Below are 12,391 nucleotides of genomic sequence, written 5' to 3' on the forward strand. Positions count from 1 at the left end.
TGTGCTGGGAGGTGGTGCTTCCCACCCCCAGAGGGGCTCCTTCCCAGTTCACTCTCTTATCACTCCACGGGGGCCTGTCATCATTCTGATTTTGGTGCGTTACTTTGTCTGGACTTCGTTTTCCAAAAATATTTTCAATTTGTATTTCAAGTGGACAGAATCATAACGAAGTGTGAGTGAAGTGGTGCCTGTAATCTGTGTTGCCGTCTTCCTGGCACATCCCTCTGGTGATCATGTGGAGACAGCCTGACTGAGCTGCCTGTTGTCAGGGACTGCCTGACAGCTACAGTTAGTTACCTGACTGATAACGCTCCTTTATCGGGTCCTTTGTATGTCGCACATCCCACTGAGTGCTTTTCAGACGTTTGCTCGTTTAATTCTCACAACCCTCAGAAAACTGAGGCATGGGTGAAATTACTTGTCTAGAGACATATACCTCTAAAATACACACACGTGCTCACATATGCACAAATATATATATTTTTTTCTTTTTTCCCCTTTCTTATCTTGTTCTTAAGAAAGCCTAATCATAGATTCTAGGAATTCTTGCTAGTCTTGATATTTTAAAATTTCTTTGCAGGAATTATATTCCACAGAAAAGTATCCCCAAGGAAGTGCCACCAGGTACTAAGTCATCTCCGGGCTGGTCCTGGGAAGCTGGTCCATTGGCTTCGTCCCCATCTTCCCAGAATACACCTCTGGCTCAAGTGTTTGTCCCTTTGGAGTCTGTTAAGCCCAGTAAGTGCAGTTTCACCCTTTTTTTTCTTTCTTTCTATTAGATGCTCAGCTTTATCCCGTGTGGATTTGTAGGGATGGCTCTCGAACTGGAGAAGATAGTGGTGGAGATTGTGCCTCAGGGAAGATGATAAGGAGGCAGTTTCATGTCCCTTAGCTGATACTTTCGTTAATGTTTTCTCTGTCTCGGGTGGGTGCTGTGAAAGATATTGGCAGGCAGAATTTAATTAGAGGGGTTGAATCTGCTTAGGCACATGATATTCATTTAGAATTCCAGAAGGGAATGTCCGGTTTGGCCTGAAATGACTCAGAAGAGATGGAATTAGAAGGAAAGGGAGGAACTGACTGGTCAGCCTCTTCCTCTGAGGATCCTCTACAAGGCAGGAAAGTAGATATTACCCCTTCTCACAAAGGAAACTGAAGGCCCGCTAAGTAAGGTGACTGCCTATGGCCAGCACTAGTGTATGAGCAGGAAACAGCTGAGCTTTAGATCTGAGGCCTGGCCCTGTTCTCTGGCACAGAGCCCTGCTGTGATTGGTGAGATGAGGCCAGACTGCAGAGGGCCCTGGCACCAGGCAGAGGAAGTTAAACAGTTAGTAACTAGTAGGAGTTCTTTACACACTTAACTTTATTAAATTTTTTTTTTATCCTCACTAGAGGACATTGTTTTGCATTTATCTTCAGATAGAGTAGGAGGGGGGCGGGGAAGAGAGAGAGAGAGAAACATGGATGTGAGAGACACATCAACTGGTTGCCACCCACACGACCCCGACTGGGGCCGGGGACAAACTGCAACCGAGGTACGTGGCCTTTGTGAGAACTAAACCCGGGACTCTCTGGTCCACAGGCTGACGCTCTAACTGCTGAGCCAAACTGGCCAGGGTACTTTGTTAATTTTTTTTTTTTTTAATATGTACATCACATGTTTTTATTTTTATTTATTTAATCCTCACCCAAGGACATTTTTCCATTTTTTGTTCAGATAGAGTGGGAGGGAGAGAGAGGAAGAGAGAGAGGGAAACATCGACATGAAAGGGACACATCGAGTGGCTGCCTCGCAAACAACCCAACCAGGGCCGGACACAAACCGCAACTGAGCTATGTGCCCTTAGCGGGAACCGAACCCGGGTCTCTCTGGACCTCAGGCCGACGCTCTAACTGCTGAGCCAGGGCCACTTTGTTAATTTTTTATTTAAAAATAATCCATGTTCTCCCTGGCCGGTTTAGCTTAGCAGTTAGAGAAAAATATCCTCGGGTGAGTATTCAAACAAAACAAGACAAAACAAAAAAACAGTGCTATAGCCCTGGTCAGTTTGGCTTGGCAGTTAGAGCATCAGCCTGTGGACCAAACAGGTTCCATTCCCAGACCCATGTGGAAGGCAACTGATCCATGTTTCTCTCTCTCTTCCTCCCTCCCTCTCTTCCACTCTCTCTAAAAATCAATGGAAAAATATCTTTGGATGAGGATTAATAACCAAACACACACAAATAACAGTGCTACAATGAACATTTTCAAAACCTATTTTTTAATTTTTTTTGTGATTTACTTTTAAGTTTTAAAAATTGATTGATTTGAGAGAGAAAAACACCGATTCATTGTTCCACTTATTTATGCATTCATTGGTTGATTTTTGGGTGTGCCTGACCTTGGCGTATTTGAGCGATGCTCTAACTAGCTCAGCTACCTGGCCAGGGCCTAGGCACATGTTTTTTAAATATGTTTTTATTGATTTTTATAGAGAGGAAGAGATAGGGAGAGACAGAAACATTTATGAGAGAGGAACGTTGATTGGCTCCTGCACCCTTCCTACTGGGGATCACTGAAACCTGGGGAATGTGCTCTGACCAGGAATTCAACCAGGACTCCTCAGTCCAAGGCACGATGCTGAATCTTGGCAATTTCATTGTTAACTATATATTTTTTTAAGTGTTTTTATTGTTTTTTTTTTTTTTAGAGAGAGAGGGGAAGGGAGAGGGAGAGAGAAACATTGAAGTGAGAGAGAAATACCGATTGGCTGCCTCCTGGGGATTGAGCTTGAAACTGGAGCATATGCCCTGATCAAGAATCAAAATGGTGACCACTAGGTCCATGGGACAACACTAAACCAACTGAGCCACACTGGCCAGGGCTTATTTTTTGGTGTTAATCCTCACCCGAGGATATTTTTCCATTGATTTTTAGATAGAGGAGGGGGGGAGGGGGAGAGAGAGAGAAACATTGATGTGAGACAGAGACATGTTGCTTGGTTGCTTCCTGCATGACCCCGACTGGGGCCTGGGATCAAACTTGCCACCCAGGTATGTGCCCTTGACAGGAATTGAACCCAGGACCCTTCAGTCAGTGGACCGACGTTCTAATCACTGTGCCAAACTGGTGAGGGCTTCATTGCATTTTTATATTTGCATTTTGGTAAGTGATGGTTGTATGAAACAAGGATTCATTAAAATTTTTTCCAGCCCTGGCTGGTTTGGCTCAGCGGTTAGAGCATTGGCCTGCAGTCCAGAGAGACCCGGGTTCAGTTCCTGCTAAGGGCGTGTACCTCGGTTGCAGTTTGTCCCTGGCCTTGGTTGGGTCATGTGGGAGGCAGCCACTCTATGTGTCCCTTTCACGTTGATGTTTCTCTCTCTCTCTCTTCCTCTCTCTCCCTCTTACTCTATCTGAACAAAAAATGGAAAAATGTCCTTGGGTGAGGATAAAAAAGTGAATAAATAAAATAAAAATGTTTATTGTGTTTCTGATACAATTTGTTAATGTTAAAAAAATTTTTCTTTTCTCGATCATTAGCCAGGTATCTGCTGTTTATTAATCAGCCACCAGTTTTGTTTATTTTTTAATTTTTATTTATTTATTTATTTTTTATCCTCATTCGAGGACATTTTTCCATTTTTTTGTGTTCAGGTAGAGTGGGAGGGAGAGAGAGGAACAGAGAGAGAGAGAGAAACATCGACGTGAAAGGAACACATCGAGTGGCTGCCACCCGCACAACCGACCAGGGCTGGGGACAAACTGCAACCGAGGTACACGCCCCTAGCGGGAACCAAACCCGGGTCTCTCAGGACCGCAGGCCGACGCTCTAACCACTGAGCCAAACCGGCCAGGGCTATTTTTAAATTTTTTTTTAATTGAATTTTTAGAGAGAGAGAGATAGAAACATCGATTGGCCGCCTCTGGCATGTCCCCCACTGGGGATTGGGCCCACAACCTGGGCATGTGCCCTGACCGGGAATCAAACTGGCGACCTCTTGGTGCATGGATCGACGCTCAACCCATGTGTGCCACACCATCTGAGCAATCAGCCACCAGTTTTGAAATATGTGAAATCCTCACATTTGGGTCTGTCCAGCATGCTTAGTTTATACCACTTTTTTTTGAATTGCTATTTTGTACATATCTGAGTACTTGTTAATGCAAATAGCTATACTTCTCTCTCTCTCTCTTTTTTTTTTTTTTTTTTTTTTACGGTTTGGCTCATATTTTGTACCCTGGCCTCCTCCCAAATTAGCTTTAGAATAATTTTATAGCTACATTAAAACAATCACTTTATGATTTCTATTGGAATGCCATTAAACCTATTAATTTGAAGAAATCTGCTATCTTTACAGTTTTCTGAAGTTAAATATAGGAGGGATATGTGTGTAGTCATACACAGGAGGCCTTAGGAGAACAGGTCCAGATGTCAGCAGTGCTTATTTCTGGGTAGAATTAGGGGTGTTTATTTATTTTTTCATCTACGGGTGTGTGGTGTTTTTTTTCTAATTTTCTTCTTTGATATCCTGTATTTTCCATAGTGTTCATACATTTTAATCATAATCATATCTCCCTTTTGAGAAGTTCTTAGTTAGCCCTGGTCGGTTTGGCTCAGCAGTTAGAGCATCAGCCCACAAACCAAAGGGTCATGGGTTTGATTTCTAGTCAATGGTATGTACCTGTGTTGCAGGTTCAATTCCCAGCCCCAGTTGGGGTCATGCGGCAGGCAGCCAATTTATGTGTCTCTCACATTGATGTTTCTCTCTCTCTCTCTTTTCCTCCCTTTCTTTCTTCCAATCTATCTAAAAATCAATAGAAAAATATATCCTAGGGTGAAGATTAACAAAAAAAAGAAAAGAAAAAGTTCTAATTTTAGAAAATCACCTGGTAATATGTTTAGGACGGTTGGATGGTGGGAGAGGTCAGTTTGGAGGGTCACAGGTGTCCAGCTAGAAGTATGAGGACTTGGATTACAGCAGTGCAGCGGGTTAATACCAGGGGATGCGCTGGGGGAGCGACAGCGTTTGGTGAGAACGAGCTCGTCTCCTTCAGGCCTGGCTGCCTGGAGACTGTGGCAGTGTTAACTGTGGTCGGGCCCTTCTCTACCAGGCAGCCTGCCTCCGATCATCGTGTACGACCGGAATGGATTCCGAATTCTGCTCCACTTTTCCCAGACGGGGGCCCCTGGCCACCCTGAGGTGCAGGTCCTGCTGCTGACCATGATGAGCACTGCCACCCAGCCTGTCTGGGACATCATGTTTCAGGTGGCCGTGCCAAAGGTGAGCTATCCACTGGCCAGATCCTTTGGGTTTGCCAAAAAAGGCTGTCATTTCTGAGCATCAGGTCCTTTGCTGGGACATTGTCTATTAGCTAAGTGGAACGACAGAATCTTCACTCAAAGTAGTTGCAGGTAAAATGGGAACTTGACTGGCTCATTTTACTGGGGATTCCTGAGGTCTGTATCCAGGCAGTTTTTTAGATGATTCTTGGAGAATCTGCCTCTTCCCACCTGCTGCTGACTGCTTTCCTCTGTTCTCTGACGGCCTTCCCAGAGCAGGAGAATGGTGCCAGCAGCTCCAGAATCACATGTTCCTAACCTTTCTGTTTCAGAGACACTGGCCTGTGCTGTGCCCCTGAAAGTCACAAATAGTAATGAATGTAGTCTATGCCTGAAAAATCAAAAAACTATTTATTTTAAATTAAATAATGAATATGGAAGGGGAAAAAAAAGAAAAAAGGGAAGGAAGAGTCCTTGTCATGTGGCTCAGTTGGTTGGAGCATTGTCCTTTACACCAAAAGGTTATAGGTTTGATTCCCTGTCAGTGCACATGCCTAGGTGGCAGGTTCAATCCACAGTCAGGGCATGTATGGGAGGCAACTGATTGATGTTTCTCTCTCACATCAATCTCTCTCTCTGTTCCTCCCTTTTTTTCTCTCTAAAATCAATAAAAACATATCCTTGGGTGAGTATTAAAAGAAAAAAAAGGCCCTGGCCGGTTTGGCTCAGCAGTAGGAGCGTCGGCCTGCGGTTCTGAGAGACCTGGGTTTGGTTCCTGCTAAGGGCACGTGCCTCGGTTGTGATTTGTCCCTGGCCCTGGTTGGGTCGTGCGGGTGGTGGCCACTTGATGTGTCCCTTTTGCGTCCATGTTTCTCTCTCTCAAAAAAAAAAAGAAACTCATCTGAGGCATGTGGATTGAGTGCCCAAGAAACGATTGTCGCTGTGGTGTTCCTTGCGTACCTAGGCAGTAACTTATGTTCAGGGATATGAGGTACTCTGGCCAATCTGGATATTAGGGCCACCCCTTTACAAGGGGAGTAGGGCCCCACAGATTAACAGCCATACTAGAATCACAAGAACTGGGGAAGGGGCATGTCCTGAAAGGGAAGATTAAAGGAAGACAAAGATACACATTTTTTATCTTTTCTTTTTATCCTCACCCGAGAACATTTTTCCATTTTTTTTGTTCAGATATATTGGGAGGGAGAGAGAGGAAGAGAGAGAGAAACATCAACGTGCTTTAACCACTGAGCCAAACCGGCCAGGCCAAAGATACACATTTTTAAAAAATCTTAAAAATTTTTATGGATTTTAGACAGGAAGGGAGAGGGAGTGAGAGAGAAACATTTATTTGTTGTTCCACTTATTTATGAATTCATTGGTGGATTCCTTTTTAAAAAAATCTTCATCCAAAGATATTTTTCCATTGATTTTTAAGGGAGGGAGAGAGAGAAACAGAAACATTGATGTGAGAGAGACACATTGATAGGTTGCCTTCCATATGTGCCCCGACTGGGGTTTGAACCTGTAACCCAGGTACATGCCCTTGACTGGGACTAAAACCCACAATGCTCTAACCACTGACCGACACTAACCAGGGCTTCATTGGTTGACTCTTGTATGTGTCCTGACCGGGAATTGAATCCACAACCTTTGCCTATGGAGATGATACTCGAACCAACTGAACTTCCTGGCCAGGGCCAAGATACGCATTTTCTAATCCTTATGTTGGTGAAGCGGGGCACGTGCTATTGTTACTTCTGTTTTGTAAATTATTAGTCTAAAGCTCAGAGAGGCTAAACGTTGTGCCCATGTCACAGAGCTAGTCAGAGGCAGAGCTGGAGTTCAGCCCAAGGTGTGCCCTCACTGCGTGTGTGCCTCTGAGAGCCCAGCACTGACACCGCGTCACACACGTTCTGTGTGTGGGAGGATCGGTCTCTGGGATCCTGACATCAATTGGTGGGGTGCAGGTCAAGCTCTCCTGTTCACCTGATCTCCTTGTTGAAGCTGTCGTTTACTAGGAATGAATATGGTGTATTTCCTGTCCCCCGTAGTCAATGAGAGTGAAGCTGCAGCCGGCATCCAGCTCCCAGCTCCCAGCATTCAGTCCTTTGACGCCTCCAGCTGTGATCTCTCAGATGCTGCTGCTTGACAATCCACACAAAGTATGTTCTGGTGTCTTTCACAGCAGGGAGGTGGGGCCCTGAACTGGAGGGTGGCAGCGTGGTAGGTAGAGAGAAGCACATTGAGGTCTTCCTCTGAAGTCTCTGGGTGGTTGGGAGTGGAGGTAGACTGTTTCCTAGTAGTGTGTGTTTTCCTCTGGGGCTTGTTGAAAGAAGACCTGTGACCAGATTATTGTGGCTGGGAGCCCAGGAAGTGACACAGACTCTCCCCAGTGGGAGGAGTCCTTGGACAACCGGCAGGCCTCACCCTTTCAGAGGACTCCTCCCATGAGGGAGAGCTCAGGTTCCTCAAGTGGGGAGGACTTCCGGGATGTGTGCTGGCTTCTCTCGTGTCTGTAGTCCCAGGGCCTAGGCCAGGGGGTTCCTGTCACAGCTGTGTGAAGCCCTCGCCCGGGTCCAGGTAACATGCACATGCTGTTCCTGGGTCACCCCTGGGTGGCGAAAGGTTTTTATTTTGTGTCGGTCTCTCTGTTGCTCCTCACTAATTTACCATCTTATATCTTTGCCCAGGAGCCAATCCGGTTACGGTATAAGCTGACATTCAACCAGGGCGGACAGCCTTTCAGCGAAGTAGGAGAAGTGAAAGACTTTCCAGACCTGGCAGTCTTGGGTGCAACCTAACTTTTCACAAGACAAACTCTGCCGTTCAAGTGTGGGCAGTGTTACCTGTGCTGCCAAATGGGACTAATCCTGGCGACCGAGTGCAGAGTTCCAAGTTCTGTCTGATTCAGGCTCCAGATGCCAGCCTCTTGTTCTGTAGAGTGTGTGTGCGTGTGCGTGTGTGTTGTAGGGGGTTCATGGGAGGGTGGAACAGAACTTGGGGTGTGGGCAGTATGGGAAGTGCAAAAGCCTTTCTGATGACCACCCGCCACGAGCATATCTGTTTCTGTATGTTTGGACACTGGTCTCCCTGCCTCAGGTTGGACGTTTTATAAGCCAAAGCTGTTGTTGTTTTCATATATTACTTTTTCATTCATCCACTTTGTGCCTTGCCAGCCTTTTAAAGTCTTGGTTGCTCCCAGGCTGCTGATCTCAGGGACCTTAAAAGGGACTGAGTTGGTCTTGGGGCAGAGAGTGTCTTCTGGGGCACTCTCTTTCAAGAAAGACTTTGTCTCCATTTCCATTAGAGAATGCTGCTTGCACATGTTCCGGAAGATCTCAATGGAATGCTTGTGCTGTTTTCCAGGCGAGGGGCTGCCACTAGACCACAGGGCCATACTCGGTGGGCCAGTCATGTCCTTCACCACTGTGCCTTAGAGTCACCCATGGAGGGACCTTCCAGGGCAGAGGGGAAAGCACATCCCGGGCCTCGGGTTCCATGGGTTGTGCAGCCTGTTTGGGCCTATACTCAGGACCCTCATCTCTATCCTCATCCTCTTCCTCCACAGGCATTTACTTAGAGCCCTCTGTGACCCAGAGCCAGTCACTGTAAATCATAGCTAACAGGCTTCCCCTGGTCTGTTGCCTTCACAACCCAAGATGAAGAACTGTGATGCAAATAGGTATGGAAAGAGCTTAGCAGTGATTTAAGTGGTGACTAAATAGAGAAAGTCATTGAATAAATACCTGTGTAGCAAATATACTTCGTGGAGTTTTGAGTAAGTAGGAGATGCAAACCCATTGCATTTAGAGATGAGAGGCCTAAAGGGAACCGTCGTCACTTGAAGTAAGGAAGACTTCATGAAGGATGTAGAACTGGAACTGTTTCGGTGAAGAGAGAAGCCCCAAGGATCTGCACAACGCTGGAAAAGAGATGTGGATTTTCGTTAGGTTCGTGGTTCGAAGGAAAATGCAGGTGTACAATCAATACTCTGCTCCAGTTCTGTGCTGGGCACTTTGTACTCGTTTGACAGCCCCCTTGGCCTGCTTGGGCGAAGAAAGCTGACCCTGCTGTGATGGTCTGCTGAAGGGCTGAAATCTCCGCGGCTCGCCTGTCTGGCAGGGTTCTGCCTCAAACTGCCAGCTCTGTGGGGCTTTTTATCACAAAACCTGGCCCTCCACAGCCTGATCTTTCAACAGCTCCATCTAGTGAGAAATCTGCCAATACTAATTGGTGGGGAAGGAAGGGTGCTGTAATTTTTAAGCAAATGTGAAAACTCATAAAACAAATGATGGGGTGATTTCTTCATTTGGCATAATGCACGTAAGATTCATTTTAATCTAAAGTTACTTTTACGTTCACATGCTAGGTATCGTTTTTATAGGCTCAAGCTATTTCATGGTCTGTATGACAGTGTCGGCCTAGGAAGAAGTTCCATCGAGATGTGTGAACGAGACACATGTCATTTGGAGGTGGACTCATGTTTGTGTCTGAACCTTCTCTGTCTTCTGGCATTGGTGCTCTGCTTAGGTTGAGTGGACAGGATAAGGGGGTTGAGGGTGGGGATCCTGAATGTAGCCCTGATCTATGTTATTAGTGCTTTCTTATTATCAAGTTCAGTGACCACTTAAGGCTTAGCCCTTATCCTCTTATTCACTCAAGTGCTTGACCAGCTATGAGGCCGACACTTGTAGATCCTGCAGATACAGCAGTGCGAGTCCCTGCCCTGCACTTTCTGTGCTAGTGTGGAGAGAGAAATCCGTATGACCTGGTGGAGATGATCAGTATTTTCCCTGTCCTGAACTCATCCAGGATCCTGCTCCCCTCTAGTTCTTGACCTACCTCTGACTGTTCCTCTCCTTTTGTCCCTTAAGTGTGTTTCTCCAGGGTTTAGTCCTTAGGACTTTGCAAGCGTATGGGGGCAGATAACCTCTAGATGGGTCCTAGACCTCTTTCCCAGCTTCCATCTTCATGCTGACATCAGATCCATGTTTCAGGCCGGCAGTGGACCTCTTAATCTGGAGGTTCCACTGTTGCCTCAAATTCAACGTTCGGAATGGAACCAGCCTCCTCTCTGTTTCCACCTACATTTTCTTTGATTGGAAAGCATCTATCTGAGTCTTCATGGACCCTTCTTTCCTGCTCCATCCGTTCCACTCGGTACTCTATCTCTAGTCTTTCTTTCAAAATACCACCACAGCTTGCTCTCTGCTGCATTCTCATTAGTTGCCTGCCTCTCAGTTCCCTGAGCCATGATACTTGCCACCACCAGAATTCTCTAACAAATTTGAGTACTGGATCCCCTGCTGGAAAATTCTGGGTAGTTCTTAATGCCTGAAAAGCCTGTGCAATCAAATCCAAGATGCTTATGCTGGCATTCAGTGCCCGTCACTGCACCCTACCCACTGGCATCGTCTGACAGAAACAGCACACTTTCCGCAGCCACAAGAGTTTGCCATGTTTTGATGTTTTCTCCTGTCTTTCTTGCCACATCTGCCGTTAATCCCTCCCGTTGTTTCTTCAGTGAAAGTAAAATGCTGCTTTATCTGTGTGTCACTGAGCATAAATGGACTATGGAGATACTAAATGTTGAAAACAGGATAAATGACTTGCCCTGGCCAGTTTGGCTCAGCGGTTAGAGCATCGGCCCACGGACCAGAGAGACCCGGGTTCGGTTCCTGCTAAGGGCACATTGGTTGCAGTTTGTCCACGGCCCTGTTTGGGGTTGTGTGGGTGGCAACCAGTCGATGTGTCTCTCTCACATCGATGTTTCTTTCTCTCTTCCTCCCCCTCTCTGCCCGCTCTATCTGAAGTTAAAAATGCCAAAATGTCCTGGAGTGGGGATAAAAAAAAAGAAAAAAAAGGATAAATGACTTAAGAACCAAAAGAACACGAGTACTACTCATTAAAAATAATGTAAGTTGAGTGGATACGCAAGGTAGAACGCAGAGGCACTATTCTAAAATGCAAAGTGCTGGACTGCCACAGTGTTTACAAGTCAAATTCTTTAAATACATTCCTATATAGCAGACACCAACTCAAAACTATAAAATTCTGTCAACTAGGTGTGCCTTTTTCTTTTTAAACTAAGAAAACAGCCTGGCTGGTGTGGCTCCGTGGATTGAGCATCGACCCATGGACAAGTCCCAGTTTGATTCCTGGGCAGGGCACATGCCTTGGTTTCAGGCTCGAGTCCCAGCCGGGGGCGTGCAGGAGGTAGCCCAATGATGATTTTCACATCAATGTTTCTCTCCCTTTCTAAAAAAATAAGAGCATATAAAAAAGAAAAGAAATAAAACTGTAGGGTTGTGTCCTGCAATACTAGCTTTTTTTTTTAATCCTCACTGAGGACATTTTTCCATTTTTTGTTCAGATAGAATGGGAGGGAGAGAAGAAGAGAGAGGGAGAAACATCGACACGAAAGGGACACATTGAGTGACTGCCTCCTGCACGACCCAACCATGGCCGGGAAAAACCAACCAAGGTACATGCCCTTAGCGGGAACCGAACCTGGGTCTCTGGACTGCAGGCCAAACCGGCCACGGCTAGCTTTTTTTTCTTTTTTAAGGTACAGCTTAAAGTGTCACTTCGTCTGGAAAGAGATGGAGCCAAGTAAGGACAAAGCAGGCAAGTCCTCAGGTAAGGCACACTTAATGTCGCTCAGAGTGAAAACAGGCCTTTTGCTGCCCTTGTCCTATGTAATCCCAATTCTACCATGTTCACTCAGAGATAGTTTGCACTTTAAAAAGTGTAAACATTCTGCGCCTTTGATTTTTATTCTTGAATACTTCATCTCACTTTTAGAAGTATTTTAAAGTTGAAGCTGAAAAACATACTTTAGTGTGGCGGTTCTCAACCTGTGGGTCATGACCCCTTTGGTGGTCGAACAACCCTTTCACAGGGGTCACCTAAGATATAACAGTAGCAAAATTACAGTTATGAAGTAGCAACGAAAATAATTTTATGGTTGGGGGTCACCACAACATGAACTGAATTAGCAGGAACTGAACCCAGGTCTCTCTGGACTGCAGGCCGATACTCTAACCGCTGAGCCAAACCGGCCAGGGCAAACAACATGAACTGTATTAAAGGTCGTGGCTTTAGGAAAGCTGAGGACCACTGTTTAG

At 45.8% G+C, this 12,391-nt stretch overlaps 1 protein-coding gene across 2 annotated transcripts in view; it reads left to right on the forward strand.

The window, feature by feature from the left end:
- GGA2 (golgi associated, gamma adaptin ear containing, ARF binding protein 2) overlaps window positions 1-11,957 on the forward strand; it is a 37,217-nt gene extending 25,260 nt beyond the window's left edge. The window contains exons 14-18 of one of the 2 annotated variants that reach the window (XR_004961653.1): window positions 581-738; window positions 5,093-5,262; window positions 7,316-7,426; window positions 7,955-9,214; window positions 11,833-11,957. Coding sequence is in view for 1 of the 2 variants with exons in the window: in XM_036279169.1 (XP_036135062.1) it covers window positions 581-738; window positions 5,093-5,262; window positions 7,316-7,426; window positions 7,955-8,065 (550 nt within the window). In the remaining variant the exon portion in view is untranslated. Of the gene's footprint in view, window positions 1-580; window positions 739-5,092; window positions 5,263-7,315; window positions 7,427-7,954; window positions 9,582-11,832 lie in introns of those variants that run through there. The other variant, XM_036279169.1, reaches the window with a different exon arrangement.
- The last annotated feature ends 434 nt before the right edge of the window (window positions 11,958-12,391 follow it).

This window comes from Molossus molossus, unplaced genomic scaffold (genome assembly GCF_014108415.1).
Source record: "Molossus molossus isolate mMolMol1 unplaced genomic scaffold, mMolMol1.p scaffold_m16_p_3, whole genome shotgun sequence".
NCBI lineage: Eukaryota > Metazoa > Chordata > Mammalia > Chiroptera > Molossidae > Molossus > Molossus molossus.